This window comes from Saccopteryx bilineata, chromosome 2, assembly GCF_036850765.1.
Source record: "Saccopteryx bilineata isolate mSacBil1 chromosome 2, mSacBil1_pri_phased_curated, whole genome shotgun sequence".
NCBI classification, from domain to species: domain Eukaryota; kingdom Metazoa; phylum Chordata; class Mammalia; order Chiroptera; family Emballonuridae; genus Saccopteryx; species Saccopteryx bilineata.
This window is the reverse complement of record NC_089491.1, coordinates 192,913,187-192,934,832: the sequence shown is the minus strand read 5'-3', so window position 1 is coordinate 192,934,832 and position 21,646 is coordinate 192,913,187. Positions and strand designations below refer to the sequence as shown.

General features: G+C 43.8%; 1 protein-coding gene and 2 pseudogenes across 4 annotated transcripts in view; 1 reads left to right on the top strand and 2 right to left on the bottom strand.

Annotated features, from left to right (window-relative positions):
• The first annotated feature begins 205 nt into the window (after positions 1–205).
• ZDHHC20 (zinc finger DHHC-type palmitoyltransferase 20) overlaps positions 206–21,646 on the top strand; it is an 85,696-nt gene continuing 64,255 nt past the window's right edge. For 3 of the 4 annotated variants that reach the window (XM_066259024.1, XM_066259026.1, XM_066259025.1), the window contains exons 1-2: positions 206–411; positions 21,028–21,054. In XM_066259024.1, coding sequence (XP_066115121.1) covers positions 294–411; positions 21,028–21,054 — 145 coding nt within the window. In that variant the 5' untranslated portion in view covers positions 206–293. The remainder of the gene's footprint in view (positions 412–21,027; positions 21,055–21,646) is intronic. The other variant, XM_066259027.1, reaches the window with a different exon arrangement.
• Positions 3,617–3,715, bottom strand: LOC136327772 (small nucleolar RNA U3; annotated as a pseudogene).
• LOC136323767 (eukaryotic translation initiation factor 2 subunit 1-like) lies at positions 9,893–17,488 on the bottom strand (annotated as a pseudogene).

The following is a 21,646-nucleotide window of genomic DNA, read 5'->3' as shown; positions in this document are numbered from 1 at the left end:
CTGTCCCACGCACTGAGCCAGCCCTCTCCTCCCACCTCCTCCGCCCGCGCCGGCCTGGCCACGGCCCGCTCCCGGCGGCCCTGAGCTCAGGCCTCGCCCCTGGTGCCGGACCGCCTTTACTGACCACAGGAGCCCCACCCCAAGGGTGACGGCTGGCGCGGCGGGGCGGGGCGGGGCGGGGCGGGCGCGGCGGGGCGGGGCGGAGCTGGCACGGCGAGAGGCCTTCTGAGCCCTCGCGTCGCCAGCCGGAGGCCGGTGTTCCTGCGGCCGCAGTGCTGCAGCCGCCCCGGAATATGGCGCCGGGGCGGTTCTGGCGCTGCTGCCAGCGCGGCGTGGGCTGGGTGCCGGTGCTGTTCATCGCCTTCGTGGTGGCCTGGTCCTACTATGCGTACGTGGTGGAGCTATGCGTGTGTGAGTACCGGGCGGTGGGTGCGGGCGGCGCGGCGGTGCCACGTTGCTGAAGTGCGGCCGTTCCTGGGCGGCGGTTCCCGGGGCGCCGGGCCCGCGGCGTGGGGGCCGCGGCCACCCTCCGGGTGGGGGAAGCCCCATGTGTGAGCCGAGCCGTCCGCCGCCCCAGCGCCGCTTGTGGACAAAGACCAAGCGGACCAGGGTCCCTTCCGCGCTGTCCGCTTCCGGAGGCTCCGGCCCGCCCGTTCTCGGGGTAGAGGGCCGCGTAGCTGTCCTTCTTGCCGCTTCTTTCGTTAGTCCTCCCGGCTCCCCGGGAAAGGGGATGGACGGCCACACACGCCGCGGGAGTAGTGTACGGGCGCAGCCCCCGTCCCCAGGAGGGAAAGACGTTTCCGTCCCTCGGATCACCGTGGAGTTCCCCTCGGGGCGACCGCCAGCTGATGGGTGTGTCCTAGGAGACGGCGTCCTGCGCTGGACCCGCGACTGTTTGAATCCGCGCGGGGCTCCGTGTCCCCGCTTGTCCCCGTCCGCGGGGCCCGGAGCGAACGCTGTTTCGGCTCGGGGACCGTGTATCGTGCGCTGAAGGAAACGGGTGCGGGCCGTGGGGTGCGGAGCCGCTCCGTTGGCCACTTGGCACACTCCCAGCGCCGCACAAGGGATACAGTGTTTTGATCACCTTTAAATTAAAATAGCCACCTTTAAAAAAAGTTTTTTGTACTGTAGAACAGTGGTCCCCAACCCCCAGGCCGCGGACTGGTACCTGTCCGTGAGCCATTTGGTACCGGTCCGCAGATAAAGAATAAATAACTTACATGATTTCCGTTTGATTTATATTTAAGTCTGAACAATGTCTTATTTTTTAATTAATTAATTAATTTTAGAGAGGAAGGGGGAGGAGCAAGAAGCATCAACTCCCATATGTGCCTTGACCAGGCAAGCTAGGGTTTTGAACCGGCAACGTCAGTGTTTCCAGGTTGACACTTTATCCACTGTGCCACCACAGGTCAGGCCAATGTTTTATTTTTTAAAAATGACCAGATTCCCTCTGTTACATCCGTCTAAGACTCTTGACGCTTGTCTCGGTCACGTGATACATTTATCCATCCCACCCTAAAGGACAGTGCGTGAAAATATTTTCTGACATTAAACCGGTCCGTGGCCCAAAAAAGGTTGGGGAGGTTGGGAACCACTGCTGTAGAATACTTAATTCTGAGGAAAACGATCCCTGCACTTAGGCCCGGAATAAATGAGTTGTGGAATACGTTTCCAAATAATAATAACCTGTTGACTGTTCTTGTTTAGTATCATCCTTTTGGGTACCAGAGTGTTTGCCAAAAATTACGTTTGGGTTCATTGATAAGGGATCTAGTTAGGTACTTCTTGAGGCTACTTCCAGAAGTTGATAGTGATTATAGGGTTTTCATCAGCTTAGATCATACTTTTATTTACCCTTGAGTAGGCATATCTATTACAAAAGTTGTACCAATCTTATTTAATTCTATCAGAAGGTTATTTCCACTCTATTTTAATTCTGTATTGATTGTGAAGTAAAGCTTCTGAAGGAACACTTAAAAAATGTGCATCTGGCCCTGGCCGGTTGGCTCAGCGGTAGAGCATCGGCCTGGCGTGCGGGGGACCTGGGTTCAATTCCCGGCCAGGGCACATAGGAGAAGCTCCCATTTGCTTCTCCACCCCCACCCCCTCCTTCCTTTCTGCCTCTCTCTTCCCCTCCCGCAGCCAAGGCTCCATTGGAGCAAGGATGGCCCGGGCGCTGGGGATGGCTCCTTGGCCTGTACCCCAGGCGCTAGAGTGGCTCTGGTCGCGGCAGAGCGACGCCCTGGAGGGGCAGAGCATCGCCCCCTGGTGGGCAGAGCGTTGCCCCTGGTGGGTGTGCTGGGCGCATGCGGGAGTCTGTCTGACTGTCTCTCCCCGTTTCCAGCTTCAGAAAAATACAAAAAAAAAAAAAATGTGCATCTGTGTTGACATTGCACAATCTATCAAAAGGTGACATCAGAGGTAAAGAAAGGAAAAATGAACGTGAATTGAGAAGTTCTGTGTGCTTGTGGGGATGGGGGGACTTTTCATCATTCTCACCTCCATATGCCACGGGTGTGATAAATGAAACAGAGCAAATAGACCCTTTGGTTAGGTCACAAAATTGTTGAGTGGCTATCAGATTGTAATCCTTATCTTTGTATTCCACATGTAACTAGTGAGTGGGCCATTGAGGGCATTTTAAAATACTGATAGTGAAAGGTCTTATATAAGAGCCTGCATTTGATACTTCTAAGGTATCTGAGTTTAGGGAGAATTTGAGAAGTCTGCCTCATCCTTGGACTATATAGCTGAGCATAAAAGCTCATTAGCGGTGGTGCAGTGGATAGAGCATGGTCTGGGATGCTGAAAACCCAGGTTCGAAACTGGAGGTTGCCGGCTTGAGCGCAGGGTCTTCGTCTTGAGCATGGGATCATAGACCTGACCCCATGGTCTCTGGCTTAAGTCCAAGGTCACTGGCTTGAGTAATGGGTCACTTTCTCTGCTGGAGTTCCCTGGGGTCGAAGCATATGTGAGAAAGCAATCAATGAAGAACTAAGATGCTGTAACAAAGAATTGATGCTTCTCATCTCTCTCTCTTCCTGTCTGTCCCTGTCTCTCTCTTGCTAAAACAAAACAAAACAAAACAATACAACCTCATTCAGTCTCATATTAAAACTTCTTTAAACTACTTATGTATGTTTATCTTTTCATAAGCACAGATGCTCCCACTGAAATACATCAGTGTATAACTTTAGAGCAGGGGTCCCCAAACTACGGCCTGTGGGCCACATGCGGCCCCCTGAGGCCATTTATCTGGCCCCCACAGCACTTCCAAAAGGGGCGCCTCTTTCATTGGTGGTCAGTGAGAGGAGCATAGTTCCCATTGAAATACTGGTCAGTTTGTTGATTTAAATTTACTTGTCTTTATTTTAAATATTGTATTTGTTCCTTTTTTTTTTTTTCCGTTTTGTGTTTTTACTTTAAAATAAGATATGTGCAGTGTGCATAGGGATTTGTTCATAGTTTTTTTTATAGTTCGGCCCTCCAGTTGTCTGAGGGACAGTGAACTGGCCCCCTGGACCCCTGCTTTATAGGAACTTAAATTGAGAGATGTATGAGTTGTATTTAATGTCCTGGGTTGTATTTTTTAAAATTTTTATAAAATTTTCATAGCTTCAGGTATTCTTTATCAAACTAGATGGGAGAGAATAATTATATTTACAAGTATTAATTTACAAACTATAGAAATGATCCCTAAAAGTATAGTCTTACAAGTATTAATTTACTTAATACTTATAATACTCTCCATAAAGTTGAATAATTTGTCCAGGGTCATGCAACTAATATATGGCATGATCAGAATTGGAACACAGATGGTTTAGTTCTGGAGCCCATGCTTTTAAAATTAACCTTGATGCAAGACTAGTCAACTTGTTTACACAGACAGATTTCAGTATTATTTATGATCTATTTGTATGAGGTAATTTTCTCCTAAAAGGTGGCAGCAGAAGGTTCCTAAATACGTCAGAAAATAAAAGTATCAGGCCTATAGTAGTATTTCAACAAATAAATTGTTTATGAGAGGCCCTCATTTCATTCCAACTTGTATAACTTCTTCATTTTGTAATTTCATGCACACACACATATATTGTATACGTATGCATATGTATTTGTGTGTGTGTGTATGTGTATATATAAAATCAGGAACTCCTATTACTGGAAGGAGTAGGATTGAGGACAACATTGAGTAAGAAGTAATGCATCTAAGATGGCCATCTCACAGGAATGATAAGCAGAGAAGTAATGATTAAGTAATTAGTAACATTGGTCTTTGATTTTAAAGTAAACCAAAATTCTCCTTTGATTTTTCCCCCAAGGCTGATATTTAAACATAAGAATTTAGTTATGGATCAACTTTTCTCCAGGTTTCCAGGATTTTATCAGAACATCTTGTTCAGGTCATTTGTAGCTGTTAGTGGTAGGTATGTACCTCTTATTTCGCATGTTTTTAGAGATTATCGAATTCAATCCCTTTATTTGACTCCCAAGAAAACTGTTAATTGGAAGAGCTGTTTGGTTTGTCCAGGGATCTATATGCCTTTTATATTTTTCAGAGAAAAATACATAGATAAAAACTCTGAGTCTATATGTCTTAATAATTCCACTGTCTCCTTCATAATTTCATCAGATTTAGAATGAGACCAGATAAAGAGCTTAAACAGCAACATTGAGCACACTGTATGGACACAGTTGATTTCCATGTGTTTATTGATTTCAAAAGAGCCAGATCTTGTTTTTTCTGTTGTTTTTTCTGTTTTCAGTTTCATTGATTTCTAATCTGATATTTATTATTCCCTTTCTTTTACTTTGGGTTTAACTTGCTATTTTTCTAGTTATTTTTTTTTAAACCCACACCACATGCATTTTATTTATTTATTTATTTTTTTGTGACAGAGAGAGAGGGACAGACAGATGAGAAGCATCGATTCTTTGTTGCGGCACCTTAGTTGTTCATTGATTGCTTTCTCATATGTGTCTTGACGGGGTGGGGGTGGGGGCTCCAGCAGACTGAGTGACCCCTTGCTCAAGCCAGCGACTTTGGGCTCAAGCTGGTGAGCCTTGCTCAAACTGGCAACCTTGGGGTCTTGAACTTGGGTCCTCCGCATTTCAGTCTGACTCTCTATCCACTCTGCCACTTCCTGGTCAGGCTGTTTTTCTAGTTTCTTAATGTGGAAACTGATATTACTGAATCCTCAGGCGTTTAATCTTATAAATTTGTCCCTGGCTGGTTGGCTCAGTGGTAGACCACTGGCCCAGCATGTGGATGTTCTGGATTTGATTCCTTGTCAGGGCACACAGGAGAAGCACCCATCTACTTTACCACCCCTCCCCCTCTTGCTTCTCTCTCTCCTCTCTCTCTCTTTTTCTCTCTTGCCCTACTGCAATCATTGCTCGATTGGATCAAGTTGGCCCTGGGCAATGAGGACTCACCTGACCCTCCACCTCAGGTGCTAAGAACAGCTCAGTTTCTGAGCAATGGTGCAATGCCCCAGATGAGCAGAGCATCGCACCCTAGTAGATCCTGGTTGAGGCACATGTAGGAGTCTGTCTCTCCCTCCCTTCCTCTCACTGAAAAATTGAATGAATGAACGAATGAATAAATAAATAAATAAATAAATAAATTTATCCCTCATACTGCTTTATTTGCATCTCATCAATTTTGATACGCTGTATTTTCACTCAATTCAAATTATTTTCCAATTTCACTTTTGATTTCATCTTTGATCCATGGTATTTTAAAAGTATGCTATTTAGCTTGGAGTTATTTGGATATCTTCTCCACTGTTATTTTACTACCTATTTTAAATTTAATTCCATGTGGTTAGAAAACACTTTCTGTGATTTGAGTTCTTTAAAATGTATTCAGGCCTCTCTCTATTTCTAAAATGAATAAATAAATAATAAATAAATAAATTAGCCTGATCTGTGGTGGCACAGTGGACAAAGTGTCAACCTGGAACGCTGAGGTCGCCGGTTCGAAACCCTGGGCTTTCCTGTTCAAGGCACACATGACAGTTGATGCTTCCTACTCCTCTGCCCTTCTTCCCCCCCCCCTACTCTAAAGTGAATACATTAAAAAAGATTAAAATGTATTCAGGCTTGTTTTGTGGCCCAGAAAGTGGTCTGTCTTAAAAATGTTCCAGTACATTTGAGAAAATTCATTCTACAATAGTAGTATATTTTGCTGCTTATTGTTGGGTCGAGTATCCTATTATGTCATAATGTTCCCTAAATGTCAAAAGGCAAGTTGGTAATGTTGTTTAAGCCTTCTGTGTTCTTGCTGACTTTATATTGTCTATTAATTATTGAAAAAGTTACGACTATAATTGTGGATTTGTCTATCAGTTTTTGCTTATTTTGTAGCATTGTAATTAGGTACATAAAATATAGTTTTTGTGTCCTCTTGATGAATTGACCCTTTATCATTGTGAAATGACCTTAGTCCTGGTGATATTGTTTACTTTGAAATCTACTTTGACAGATATTAATACGTCCACTGATCTTTCTTTTATTCAGTGTTAGGATGGTGGTATGTCTTTCTCTTTCCTCTCACTTTAACCTGTTTATTCATTTCAGAGGGGAAAGGAGAGAGACAGAATCATCGAACTATTTCTGTCCTGACCAGGGATTGAACCAGCAACCTTTGTGTATCCAGATGGTGCTCTAACCAACCAAACTATCCGGCCAGGGCTAACCTATTTATGTTTTTATATTTAAAATGCATTTCTTGGCAGTGGATAAAGCGTCAACCTGGAACACTGAGGTTGCTGGTTTGAAACCCTGGGATTCCCTGGTCAAGGCACATACGGGAGTTGATGCTTCCTGCTCCTCCCCTTGCCCTTATATCTCTCTCTCTCCTCCTACTTATCTAAAATGAATAAATAACATTTTAAAAAACATTAAAAAATAAAAAGCATTTCTTGTAAGCAGCATATAAGTTGTCCCTTGCCATATAGTGGTTCACTTTTTGTGGCCTCACTGTAGCACAGATTTTTAAATTGTATATACATATCTAATTTTTTATTGTGGATTTTTTGCTATATCACGGAATTTTGCAGTATATAGGTATTTTTATATATTATTTTTGCGGTAAAATAAGCAAAATAAGTGTGGGAAAGGTTAATAATAGTATGGGAAAGGTTTATAAGAGTGTGGGGAGGGTTTATAAAGCCTTAAAATATATATAAATAATAAAATAAATGTAAGGTTGCTACTTCGCAGATTTTTGCCTATCGCGGGAAGTTCTGGAACCTACCCCCTGTGATAGATGAAGGACCACTGTGGTTAGGTCTTGCTTTTTCAGTCAATCTGAAAATCTCTGCCTTTAAAAAAAAAAATTGCTGCCTGACCAGGTGTGGCGCAGTAAATAGAGCATCCACATGGAATCCTGAGGTCACCGGTTTGAAACCCTGGGCTTTCCCAGTCAAGGCACATACAAGAAGCAACAACTACTGCAATGCTTCCTGCTCCTCCTCATTCCCTTTTCTCTCCTCTCTCTCTTCTCTCTAAAATCAATAAATAAAATATTAGAAAGAAAAGAAAAGAGGTGGTATCTGTTTACTTACCCAGTGATCCAGGCTGGTCTTGTACTTGCTTTGATCAGTGGAAAGACATGGAAGTGATGTGTGAGATCTGGTGCCAGGGGCTCAAGACAACATGCATGTTTATTCATCAAGAGAACACAAAAACTATATTTTATGTACCTAATTACAATGCTACAAAGTAATGAACATTTGAAATGTTCTGTCATCATTAAGGGAGTCTAGGCTAGAGCACATAGAGAGAGGCCATCCTAGACTTTCCTGTCCCAAACTGCCAGTTGACTGCAGCTAATAGAAAAACAGTTCAGCTAATTGTAACCTGAACTGCCGATCCACACAACTGTAGGAAATAATTAATGGTAGTTGTTTAATGTAACTGAGTGTTGTGTAGTTTGTTAATGCAATGTTATCACCTGTATCATTGTAATACCCTTAATCATGTCTCTCCCTCCTCACCTTATCCTCACCCTCACCCTGTACCCTGTCTAGTCTCCATGAAGCAGCTGGAATGATCCCTTTAAAAGTAATATCAGGCCCTGGCCAGGTAGGTCAGTTGGTTAGAATGTTGACCTGAAATGCAAAGGTTGTGGGTTTGATCCCTGGTCAGGGCACATAGAGGAACAGATAGATGTTTCTGTCTCTCTTCTCTTTCTTTATTAAATCAATAAATAAATTCAAAAAAAATAACACCAGATTTGTCATTCATCTTCTGAAAACTGGGGCCAGCTTCGTGTCTTATTCAGTTGAAGACCTAAAGCCCTTACTTCTCTGACATAATTTCCTTCCCACTTTTCCTTTATTTGTTCGAGACCACCATGGTGGCCACTTTGCTATACTTTAGTACTTGATAAATGAGCTTAATAAGTCAATTAGAGTTGCTGTAGTTTCATTGTTCCCTCCCCACAATCCCCATACACTCTTCAGTGAGTGAAGGAGCACATTTTCACACCGTTTTAAATCTATATATACTTTTTTAATGTAGCTATATTTGAAGATCATATTGCAGAAATGTGCCTATTCAGTGATGAGCCGCTGCAGGTGTCACTGGGGTATGTGTTGTCTAAGGGGGTAAGCCCTTCATATGATCAGCACATGGGACTTTAAGATCAATACCTGACACTATTTCCGTTAGCATATAAGCTGCTCAGATCTTGTTCTTGCTTAAATACACAGCACAACTTCTTGAACAGAAGGGTACCTATACTTAAATAACAAGTAGTAGGGCACAGCCTGACCTTTGTTGGTGCTGTGGATAGAGCATCCACCCAAGTAATCTAGCTCCCCGTCTCAAAACCCTGAGGTTGCTGACTTGAGCATGGGCTTATTGGCTTGAGTACAGGGTCTCTGGCATGAGTGTGGGATCATCGATGTGATCCCGAGGTTGCTGGCTTGAGGTCACTGGCTCGCCTTGAGTCCCCTGGTCAAGGCATGTATGAGAAGCAATCATTGAAAAACTAAAATGCTGCAACTATGAGTTGATGCTTTTCTCTCTCTCCCCTCCCTCCCTCTCTTTCTCTCTTCTTCAGAAAGAAAAATAGTAGTTCACAAATAAAGGTGATTTTTTTTTTAATATTCCTCAAGTTTATTTAATGTTTGCTTGCTACATTATATAGAAAGGTTGGGACTATGTGCTTTGGGTGCCCCTGGTAAGTTACATGGAAGCACTGAACTGTAAAGATGTGTCAATCTGGAGACATAAGAAATAGAAAGCCCGGCCCTGGCCACTTGGCTCAGTGGTAGAGCGTCGGCCTGGCGTGCAGGAGTCCTGGGTTCGATTCCCGGCCAGGGCACACAGGAGAAGCGCCCATCTGCTTCTCCACCCCTCCCCCTCTCCTTCCTCTCTGTCTCTCTCTTCCCTCCCGCAGCTGTGGCTCCATTGGATCAAAGATGGCCCGGGTGCTGAGGATGGCTCCGTGGCCTCTGCCTCAGGCGCTAGAGTGGCTCTGGTTGCAGCAGAGCATCGCCCCCTGGTGGGCATGCCCGGTGGATCCCCGTGGGGCGCATGTGGGAGTCTGTCTGACTGCCTCCCTGTTTCCAACTTCAGAAAAAGAAAAAAAAAAAAAAAAAAAAAAGAAATAGAAAGCCCAAATTTATGACTGTTCTTAAAGATTTGTCTCTAGTGAAATTACGCCACTCCTTAAAAAATGCTCAGTATGTTGGAGCTACTGTGTGAAAACAGCTGACATTTTAGGAGGACATTTCACGTTTTGGTCTGTTAGAACATTTAAATACTTGGAAATGAAAAATACTCAGCTTTGAAGCTTTCAACACTAGAAATTAAGTCTAGGGTTTATAGCCAGGAAGGGCTATTTCGTGCTCCTTAAACTGGACTGTTTCCCACAAAGTTAATCTTTGGCTTCGGCTTCCATTTCTTCTGCATCATCATCTTCGTCCACTTCTGCATTTTCTTTCCCAAGTCTCTCCAACTGCCTTGCAAGCTCGGTTTCATCTGTATCTGTGACCACTTTGGGCTCCATTTGAACATTGAAGACACCCCTTTTTTCAAACTTTTTTAACAGCCATAGCCTGATTGAGGACAAAGAGGCCTTCTGTCTTCTCCAGGGTTGTTGCAGTTAGCACATACCAAGGAGGAGTAATCTTGATGGGCATGGTTTCTGTAGAACAATTCAAATCAGCTCTCAGGGCTCTTTTACGGCATCAATGCCTTCAAAACCATAACAAGCCACTTCAATATTTGCTTGAATTTTGACAGCCTGAGAGGTCAAACACATTAATATTAATAATGAGTACTTCCCATTTATCTTCATTCAAATCTAAACTATCCAAAATAGATGGGCCTGAGACTGCATGCTTAAATGTATCATAGGCACTGTATCCAGGTCTCTTGTATTTGTCATCAAAGTCCCAAGCAGTCCTCTGGAACAGGCTTTCCAGTTGCTCATCCTTAGTGTACTCTAAAACCTCAGCAACATGATGCAGAATGCTATAAACAGTTTTGGAATTGGTGAATTTATCTTCACATTTAATTGCTACCTCTGGAGAAACTCTCCTTTTTGACAAATCAATATATCCTTTTTCTTTGTCACATTCATTCCTGCCAATTTGGATGAGTTTGTTTATAGAATGAATTTGTCTTCTGGACAACTCACTAAGAAGAATCATGCTGGCCCTGGCTGGTTGGCTCATTGGTAGAACTCCTGGCGTGTGGAAATCCTGGGTTTGATCCACCTGGTCAGGGCACACATGAGAAGCAACCATCTGCTTCTCCACCCCTACCCGTCTCTCCCTCACTCTCTCTTCCCCTTCCACAGCAATGGTGAATGGTTCAAGCAAGTTGGCTTCAGGTGCTGAGGATGGCTCCATAACTTTACCTCAGGTGCTGAAATAGCTTGGTTGCTGAGCAATGGAGCAGCAGCCCCAGATGGGCAGAGCATTGCCCTCTAGGGGACTTGCTGGGTAGATCCCAGTCCAGGCACATGCAGGAGTCTGTCTCTTGGCCTCCCCACCTCTCACTTAATAAAAAAGAAAAAAATAAAGACGAGACAGATCATGCCTTTAATATTATTGTATTACAACAGGCTGACATAGCCCCTATTTTAGCAATGGACCTTATATTCACCATCACAACATCTTCCACCTCAGGAAGTTTGTGTTGGTAAAATCTATAACTTACTCAGGCGTTCTGAGGTATCTATGTGAATCGCACAGTGGGGTCAGGGACCATACTCTTTAATATGAGAAATTAGACTTTATCCAATCACAGCAGCCACCAATTCTCCTCAGGCACAAATAAATGTTTTATGTAGAGTAGATTTCTTTGAGATAGAGATCCATAGTCTTTTTTTCTAATTTTTTCATTGATTAGAGAGAGAGAGAGACTCATCAACTCATTGTTCCACTTAATTGTTCCATTTAGTTGTGTACTCATTGGTTGCTTCCCGTACATGCCCTGACTGGGGATGGAACCTGCAACCTCAGTGTACTGGGACAACACTATCCACTGAACCACCCAGCCAGGACTGAGATCCCTAAGTCTTGATAATAAACATTTTAAAACTTGTTTTTAGCCTGACCTGTGGTGGTGCAGTGGATAAAGCGTTGACCTGGAATGCTGAGGTCGCCGGTTCGAAACCCGGGCTTGCCTGGTCAAGGCACATATGGGAGTTGATGCTTCCTGCTCCTCCCTCCTTCTCTCTCCTCTCTCTAAAATAAATAAATAAAAACTTAAAAAAAAAAAAAAGGCCCTGGCTGGTTGGCTCAGCGGTAGAGCGTCGGCCTGGCGTGCAGGAGTCCCGGGTTCGATTCCCGGCCAGGGCACACAGGAGAGGCGCCCATTTGCTTCTCCACCCCTCCCCCTCTCCTTCCTTTCTGTCTCTCTCTTCCCCTCCTGCAGCGGGGCTCCATTGGAGCAAGGATGGCCCGGGCACTGGGGATGGCTCTGTGGCCTCTGCCTCAGGCGCTAGAGTGGCTCTGGACGCAACAGAGCGACGCCCCAGAGGGGCAGAACATCACCCCCTGGTGGGCATGCTGGGTGGATCCCGGTCGGGCGCATGCGGGAGTCTGACTGCCTCCCCGTTTCCAGCTTCCGAAAAATGCAGGAAAACAAAACAAAACAAAACAAAAAAACACTTGTTTTTAGAACATTTCTGTTTACTATGTTCTTTCAGTTCTTTTCAATTCTTTATTGTACTTTGTGAACTTGAGCCTACCCAGTTGGAATCACAGGAGTAACTTATTAACATAGTAATAGAACAATGTGTAAAGACAAACATGAACTTATTGTGAAAGGATATCATATTTGAAAGAAATACCAGTGTACAAAAATGTTAATAGTGTACATTACTACTGTGAGATTATACTGATCTTTTCCCTCCCTAATGATTCCCATTCTTCTGTGGATAACTAGTATACTTTTTTTTTAACAGAATAGTAATTTTATTTAAAATTTACTTATTTATTTGGAGAAAGAGAACCATCGACTTGTTGTTTCACTTATTTATGCATTCATTTGTTGATTTCTTTTGGAGAGAAAGGCAGCAAGGGGGCGGGGGGAGGAGAGATGAGAAGCATCAATTCTAGTTGTGGTAGTTTAGTTTTTCATTGGTTGCTTCTCACATGTGCTTTGACTGGGGGGCTCCAGCCAAACCAATGACCCCTTGCTCAACCCAGCAACCTTGGGATCTTGTTGATGATCCTGCAGTCAAGCCAAGTGACCTCAGGGTTTCAAACCTGGGACATTAGCGTCTCAGGTTGGCACTCTATCCATTGTACCACCACTGGTCAGCCGTTGTTTGATTCTTGTATGTGCCCTGACAAGGTATCAAACCTGCAACCTTGGCATGTCCAGATGACACTAACCAACTGAGCTACCTGGCCAGGGCAGGTATTGAAAGAGTGTAGATAACAATCTCATGTACATATGCAGTAACCTCCTCACAGTATATCAGTATATTCTTCCTACCCCACCCTCCAGAAGGCCAGATTAGATCTTTTATTTTTTATTTCTTCACTAAAAAAATTTATTGATTGACTTTAGAGAGAGAGAGAGACAGACAGACAGACAGAAACATCTACCTGCTCCTGTCTGTGTCCTGACTGGGGATTAAACCCGCAACCTTAGCGAATTGGGAGTACTCTGACCAGTCGAGCTACCCTGCCAGGTCCAGAGTGGATCTTCTAAAACCCATCAGAAGCCCTGGCCGGTTGGCTCAGCGGTAGAGCGTTGGCCTGGCGTGCGAGGGACCCGGGTTCGATTCCCGGCCAGGGCACATAGGAGAAGCGCCCATTTGCTTCTCCACCACCCCCTCCTTCCTCTCTCTCTCTCTCTTCCCCTCCCGCAGCCAAGGCTCCATTGGAGCAAAGATGGCCCGGGTGCTGGGGATGGCTCCTTGGCCTCTGCCCCAGGTGCTAGAGTGGCTCTGGTCGCGCTAGAGTGGCTCTGGTCGCGGCAGAGCGACGCCCCAGAGGGGCAGAGCATCGCCCCCTGGTGGGCAGAGCATAGCCCCTGGTGGGCGTGCCGGGCACATGCGGGAGTCTGTTTGACTGTCTCTCCCTGTTTCCAGCTTCAGCAAAATACAAAAAATAATAATAATAATAAAATAAAATAAAATAAAACCCATCAGGATTATTAGTGCTCCTCCCAGGACCCTCCATCAGCTTACCCCTTTTTTCCTACTGCACTGGAGCAGTTTGCATTCTCTGTACACGGTCATGCTGCTCTGCTGTAGCAAGCGGGCCCTGTTCTGCAGGGTCAGGCTTGTGTGCTTCCGCCCTGAGGTCTCTCTAGTACCTCTGCACTCCTAGTGCACCCAAGCACCCTGTGTAGTAAGTGCTTCCTCTTTCACTTTCTCCTCTCCCTGCCTTGTTTTTCTTCCTGAAGCTCACAGTGACTAGACATACACAGTTGTGCCTCTTGAGTAGTGCGTTCACTGCTCTCTATCCAGAACCTAATAGGCCCTGTGTGGTGTGTACTCAGTAGATGTTTGTTGAACGAGTGGACTGATTGCACACCGTCAATTCCCATGCTAATAGAAGAGTGGGATGTATTCACATTGTAGGTGACCCACAATTTCAAATACAGAGAATGCCTGACTTTTAACAACATCTTTATGTTAGTTTAGTTGCTTATCAAATGTTGAGTGCTTACAGTGTTCCACGAACTGTATTTGACAGTGGGAATTTAAACGTGTAAATGTATGTGGTCACATGCATTTGGACTTCATATATCTTTTATCACAGAGCTCACTTGCATATTACAAATTTTAAGAAGCCCTGCTGTAACTATGTAACTTTATCTTAATATTTTTATATATTTCTTGACATATTCTTTTTTTTCTTTTTAATTTATTTATTTATTTATTTTTTTTTTACAGAGACAGAGAGCAAGTCAGAGAGAGGGATAGACAGGGACAGACAGACAGGAACGGAGAGAGATGAAAAGCATCAATCATTAGTTTTTCATTGAGCGTTGCAACACCCTAGTTGTTCATTGATGGCTTTCTCATACGTGCCTTGACCGTGGGCCTCCAGCAGACTGAGCAACCCCTTGCTGGAGCCAGTGACCTTGGGTTCAAGCTGGTGGGCTCTTGCTTAAACCAGATGAGCCAATGTTCAAGCTGGCGACCTCGGGGTCTCGAACTCAGGTCCTCTGCATCGCAGTCCGATGCTCTATCCACTGAGCCACCGCCTGGTCAGGCTCTTTTTTTTCTTAATGTAGTGAGAGGAGGGGAGGCAGAGACAGACTCACACATGCACCCAACCAGGATCCACCTGGCAAACCCACTAGGGAGTGATGCTTCCTTGCTCAGCAACCGAGCTCTTCTCAGCACCTGAAGCCAAGGTCAAGGTTCCATCCCCAGCGCTTGGGGCCAATTTGCTCCAATCAAGCTGTGGCTGCAGGAGGGGAAATGAGAGAAAGAGAGAGAGAGAGAGAGAGAGAGAGAGATGCCAGACAGAGAGGGGGAGGGGTGGAGAAGCAGATGGGCGCTCCTCCTGTGTGCCCTGGCCGGGAATCGAACCCGGGACTTCTACACGCCAGGCCGACGCTCTACCACTGAGCCAACTGGTCAAGGCACATATGGGAGTTGCTGCTTCCTTCTCCTCCCCTTCTCTCTCTCCTCTTTCTAAAATGAATAAACTAAAAAAAATATTTAAGAAATATGCCCAAACTGCCTGACCAGGCGGTGGCACAGTGGATAGAGCGTCAGACTGGGATGCGGAAGGACCCAGGTTCAAGACCTTGAGATCGCCATCTGGTTTGAGCAAAAGCTCACCGGCTGGAGCCCAAGGTCGCTGGTTTGAGCAAGGGGTTGCAATCAATGAACAACTAAGGCGTTGCAACGCGCAACAAAAAACTAATGATTGATGCTTCTCATCTCTCCATTCCTGTCTGTCTATCCCTCTCTCTGACTCTCTCTGTCTGTAAAAAAAAAAAAGAAAAGAAAAGAAATATGCCAAAACTGCCCTGGCCAGTTGGCTCAGCAGTAGAACGACGGCCCAGCGTGTGGAAGTCCCAGGTTCGATTCCCAGCCAGGGCACACAGAAGTGCCCATCTGCTTCTCTACCCTTCCCCCCTCCTTTCTGTCTATCTCTCTCTTCCCCTCCCACAGCCAAGGTTCCATGGGAGCAAAGTGGCCCGGGCGCTAAGGATGGCTCCGTGACCTCCACCTCAGGTGCTAGAATGTCCCCGGTTGCAATGGAGCAACACCCCAGATGGGTTGAGCATCGCCCCCTGGTAGGCATGCTGGGTGGATCCAGGTCCGGCACATGTGGGAGTCTGTCTGTCCGCCACCCCCTCCCACACCCCCACAACTCAGTTCTCACTTCAGAGGAAAAAATTGTATCACCCTAAAAAAAAAAAAATATATGCCAAAACTTGAAGAGAAAACATACGAACAAAAGTAGACTTGGCCTGGCCTGTGGTGGCACAGTGGACAGAGAGTCTACCTGGTTTGAGGCTCTAGGCTTGCTCAGTTAAGGCACATACAACAAGTAGTCAATGAACAATTAAAGTGAAGCAGCTATGAGTTGATACTTCTCATTCCCCCCATATAATCAACAAATAAAATCTTAAAAAGAAAATAGTAGACTTGAACAAATGGGAAGACATTTCCTGTTTTATGTTTATGTATAGAAGGGCAAAATTGCAAAGATTTCATTTATCATCAACATGCCCCCATGGTCACTGGCGTGAGCCCAAAGGTTACTGCCTAGGCTGGAGCCCCCCACCCGTCAAGGCATGTATGAGAAGCAATCAGTGAACAACTAAGGTGCCACAGCTACGACTTGATGCTTCTCATCTCTCTCCCTTCCTGTCTATCTGTGTGTGTGTGTGTCTCACAAAAAAAAATACATATGTATATATATATATATTTTTCAACCAAATTCCCTAAATGTTATTTGCTGCATGTCTTTGTCATTCATTCATTCATTCTCCCTTTGAAAGATTTGTGGGTAAGTTGCAGATATAATGTCCCTTTACCTGTAAATATCTCAGTGTTATTTCTTAAGAAATAGAATATCTTAGTCTGTTCAGGCTCCAGTAACAGAATACCATAGACAAGGCAGCTTATAAACAATAAGAAATGTAGGTTCTGGAGGCTGAAAGTCCAAGATCAAGGTGCTGGCACATTGGTGTCTGGTGAAGGCCCATCTCCTGGTTCATAGAGGGCAGTCTTCTCGCTGTAATCTCACATGGCTGAAGGAACAAGGGAACTCTCAGTGTCTCTTTTATAAAGGACAACTAATCCCTTTCATGAGTGCTGCACCCTTATGATCTAATCACCTCCCAAATGCCCCTCTTCCTACTTCTGTCACATTGTGGGTTAAGATTTAACATAAATTTTAAAGGAACACAAACTTTTAGCTATAATCAAAGAACATTCTCCTTTAACCATAGCACAGTTATCAAAATTAGGAAATTAGCATTGATGAAATATACTACTTTGTAATCTCTAAGCCTCATATAGACTTCACCAGTTGTCTCACTAAGCCATTGTTTTGCTCCAGAATCCAGTCTATGGTCACTTAGCGCCATTAGTGGTCATGTCTCTAGTGCCCTTTAATCTGGAAGAGCTCCTCAGTCTTGCTTTGTCTGTCATGACCTTGACATTGTTGAAGAGACTGCCCCTGAAATTAGGTTTGTCCGATATTTTCTCATGATTAGACTCAGTATATGTTTTTAGCAAGCGTACCACAGAAGTAAAGCTGTGTCATTGAATGTACCACATTGGGGACTATAACTAGCTGCCACTTAAGGTGGTGTCTGCCAAGTTTCTCCACTGTATAACGGTACAGTTTGTTTTTTTTTGTAAGTAATAAGTATTCTGGTAGACTTAGGTGCACCACACAGATCTCCCTTAAAGAAAGGACTTGCTAAAAAAAAAAAAAAAGAAAGAAAGGACTTGCTGCTCAGTTGTGGCAGGTGGCTTCAGCAGGCAGCTGTCAGCTCTTTGAACATGAGTCACCACACCTGAGGTCATACTGTTCCTGGATCTGCTGCTTCCTGTACCTGAGTGAGAACAGCTTGACTGCTACAGAGCTCCAAACCCAGGCTTTGATAGGCCTGCACTGCTTTAAACTTCCCCTCAATCCCCCCTCTCCTTAATTTCACATATGTGGTCCCCACTAAATACTTTGTACTCTTTCAGCACCTGATTGATTCCAGAAAACCTGAGGCAGTGTCTTTCTGGGGAAATACCTTTGTGGGAAATTACGTTCAAGCTTCTTGCATTTACTCTTTTTAGCATCTCTTGAGGATTCTTGTTTGAAACAGTTAGTACTAGGCTGGTTGCCAAATGGTGATTTTTCTAGTACTAGAAGGAAACATGAGTGGATGATCTTATAACCAAGGAGTGAGGAAAGCCTGATAGAAAATAATGGATAAGTGACATGAACAGATAGTTTAGAATAAAAAGAAAATGAAAATAGCTCATAAACGTATGAAAAAAATACTCTCACTTATAAACGCAAAGTAAAATTACCCTGCAATACCGAAAGTTTCAAAACACTTTATTGCAGGGGTCTCAAACTCGCGGCCCGCCGAACAATTTTGTGCGGCCCGCAGACTAATCCACAAAGTTCAAAATATTTTGGATAAAATTAAGTAAGCCCGTGGATTAGTCTGCGGGCCGCACAAAATTGTTCGGCGGGCCGCGAGTTTGAGACCCCTGCTTTATTGGGTAGACTGTGGAGAAATAGTCTCATATATTGCTGGTAGGAGTGTAAAATGGTACCACCCCAATGATAGGGATTTGGGGAATAAGTGGACAGACTTACTTTTGGCCCATCAATTCCTTTATTAGGAATCTACACTGAAAATAAACTTCCAGAAACAACACATGCATAAGGTTATTCATTATCACATTGTTTGCCGCAGCAGCAGATTGGAGACATCCCAGATGTCTATCCATAGAGGCCTGATTGTACCACTGGAAGTCCCACACAGTGGAGGACTGTGCGGTATGTTACAAACAAGCCATGACTGTGTCCAGGGACTCAAGTGTAGTGATGACAATAGCAAAGTGTGGGACAGTTTATAAATGGAGAAATTGGAAATACAGAGTGGGTAGAAGTAATTTTACAGTCATGAGTCTGCAAAACCTTTTTCTTGTATTATTGATTGTAATATTTTCTATATGAACAACTGTAAACCTACTTTTGCCCCACTCTGTATATACTTACTTGCTTATTTTGCTAAAAAATATATATATATTAGAAGGATAAAGCACGTGCTACTAAAAATGATTACTTGGGATGAGGAATAAAAGGCCTTTTTGAGTATATGTGCTGCCAAAGTGAGCACCAGGCCCTTCTGAGTACCTTTTTGTATTAGTTCTGACTTTAAACTACTGATACTTAATACATTTGAAAAAGTAAAATTAAAACCAAGAGGGAATAAAAGCAAACTAATATTTGAAATCATGAAATAAACAATTTTTTTTTTTAAAGAGAAAGGGACAGGAAGGGAGAGAAAAAAAGAAGCATCAGGGCCCTGGCCGGTTGGCTCAGTGGTAGAGTGTCGGCCTGGCGTGCAGAAGTCCCGGGTTCAATTCCCGGCCAGGGCACACAGGAGAAGTGCCCATTTGCTTCTCCACCCCTCCCCCTCTCCTTCCTCTCTGTCTCTCTCTTCCCCTCCCGCAGCCCAGGCTCCACTGGAGCAAAGATGGCCCAGGTGTTGGGGATGGCTCCTCGGCCTCTGCCCCAGGCGCTAGAGTGGCTCTGGTCGCAACAGAGCGACGCCCCGGAGGGGCAGAGCATCACCCCCTGATGGGCAGAGCGTCGCCCCCCTGGTGGGCGTGCCGGGTGGATCCCGGTCGGGCGCATGCGGGAGTCTGTCTGACTGTCTCTCCCCGTTTCCGGCTTCAGAAAAATACAGAAAAAAAAAAAAAAAAGGCATCAGCTCCTAGTTGTGACACTTAGTTGTTCATTGATTGCTTTCTCATATGTGCCTTGACTGGGGGGCCCCAGCCAAACCAATGACCCCTTGTGCAAGCCTGGGACCCTGCTGCACTTAAACCAGTAACCTCGAACCTGGCTCCTCAGCATCCCAGGTTGATGCTCTATCCACTGTGCCACCGCCTGGTCAGGCTAAATGAACTTAATTTTATATAAAGTTGATACTATAACTACACACAGGAAAAAATTACTGCTGGAATCCATGGAAGTGCGAAAAGTCCAGAGTAACAGGCTTTATTAAAAGGAAGAAAGGAACTCTGCCGGGCACTTCTCTGGGGAGAAGGGCACTGGTTATAGACTATGAGGCGAATTTTATAGGGCTTTGGAAAGCCTGAGGGGGTACTGAGTCAATAGTTCTGGTATGTTCCCTTTTATGGTTTTATGATTTCAGCTTTCTGGAATGCTCCTCCTTGGGTGATGATCAGCTTTCTGGAACTTTTCTGCCTCAGGTGATGGTCCAGTAAATAAGGGTGAGGTCAGGCAGCCAGGTGGAACAACAAAGGGCAGTTGGAGTTTCATATATCTATCAATTACTTCAAGTGACTTTTGAACACATACTTTTTATTTAGTGTTGACTCCTTAGTGGGATATAGTTTAAAGCCAAAATAAAATTTAAAAGCCGCACAATAATCTTAAGCTAGTATTCAGTATTTTAAACTATTTTATGTATATGTTAGGATAAACCAAATAAGTAAATTAATTAAGGACTAAGACTTTCATTGTAAAAGCAAAGACATATAAATATGATGCCAAAGAAATGATAAAAAAAAACTCTGTAGAGGTATGTCACAGGCTAATTAAATAACTGATTGCCATGGAGGAAAGTCCTGTTCATTCTGTAGGTAGCATGAAGGAAAGAGCTAAAGAAACATCACAACCAAAATTATGCATATACACTTAAAATGAACAAAATCTGAAAAAAATGTTTAATGAGATTGCAGTGCTAATGATAAAGAATTTGAATGTTAGCATTTTGTTTGTTTTCAGGTTTTTTGTGCAATTCTGAAATCTCATTAGTCTTTATATTTAAAACTACACTTTATTTTTATGAGAATGATATTAAAATGAATAATCAAGGTCAGGGAGACAATGACCAGTCAGAGACCATGTGGCGTGCAATGAGGGACCTAGGAAAGACCGCCTCACAGTCCCCTGTACAGGTTTCATGAGACAGCCCTGAACCCCAGTCCTTATGAGTATTTATTAATACACACAAAATAGAAGCAGGGACAAGAATGAGGAAGTCAGGAAGCAGAGAAGAGAATGAGAAGAAAAGGAGGAAGTCAGAAAGGGGAATTTCTTTAGAGCAGATTAAAGATCAAGCAAGTAGCTCAAATGTGTCCCCACCTAGTGATCAGAATTGCTAATTCTATCCCTGTTGTGCGGTGTTCAGCACAGTATTGCATTCAGTACTTTCTGTCAGTAAACCCACTGTGGCCTTTGCCTCAGGGCACTGAACTCTGTCTTTGTTCTATGTTCCTATTCAGAGCTTCTACAAGTCAACCTGCAATAAAATTTATGTAGAAAATGTATATTTACTCATTATGTTTTTCTTCTATTCTAGTTACTCTTTCTAGAAATGGAGAAAACGGTAAGGCACTTTTACTCTCAATTTAAGTAGACTACTTATGGTATCATAATTGCAACCCACATACTTTTTATTTAGTGATGACTATTTGTGTTTTTGTTTTCAGAAAGACAGTATATATTTTTTAAGTTTAATTAAAATGAGATGTAATACTGGGTTTATTTCTATACATTTAATATATTCTTACTGCATTATTTTTTTTTAATTTTTTATTTTTATTGAATACAGAGACAGGAAGGGAGTAAGGGAAAGACAGAAGCATTAATCTGTTTCTGTATGTGCCCCAGGCAAGGACTGAACCAGTCACCTCTGCATTGCAAGACAATGCTCCAGCCAAGTGAGCCATCCAGCCAGGACACTTACTGCATTATTTCTGTAAAATGAAGTAGTTGTGCCCTGGCCAGAAAGCTTGGTTGGTTAGTGCATAGTCCCAAGGGGCGCATGCAGGAACAGATGCTGTCCCTGTCTCTCTCTCCCTTCTTCTCTCTCTAAAATTAATGAAATAAACATTTTTTAAAAAATAAAAAATAAGTAAAATGAATTAGTTGTTGTTGGGCAGATAAAATATATTATGCTGACTTTGTTAAAGATGGCG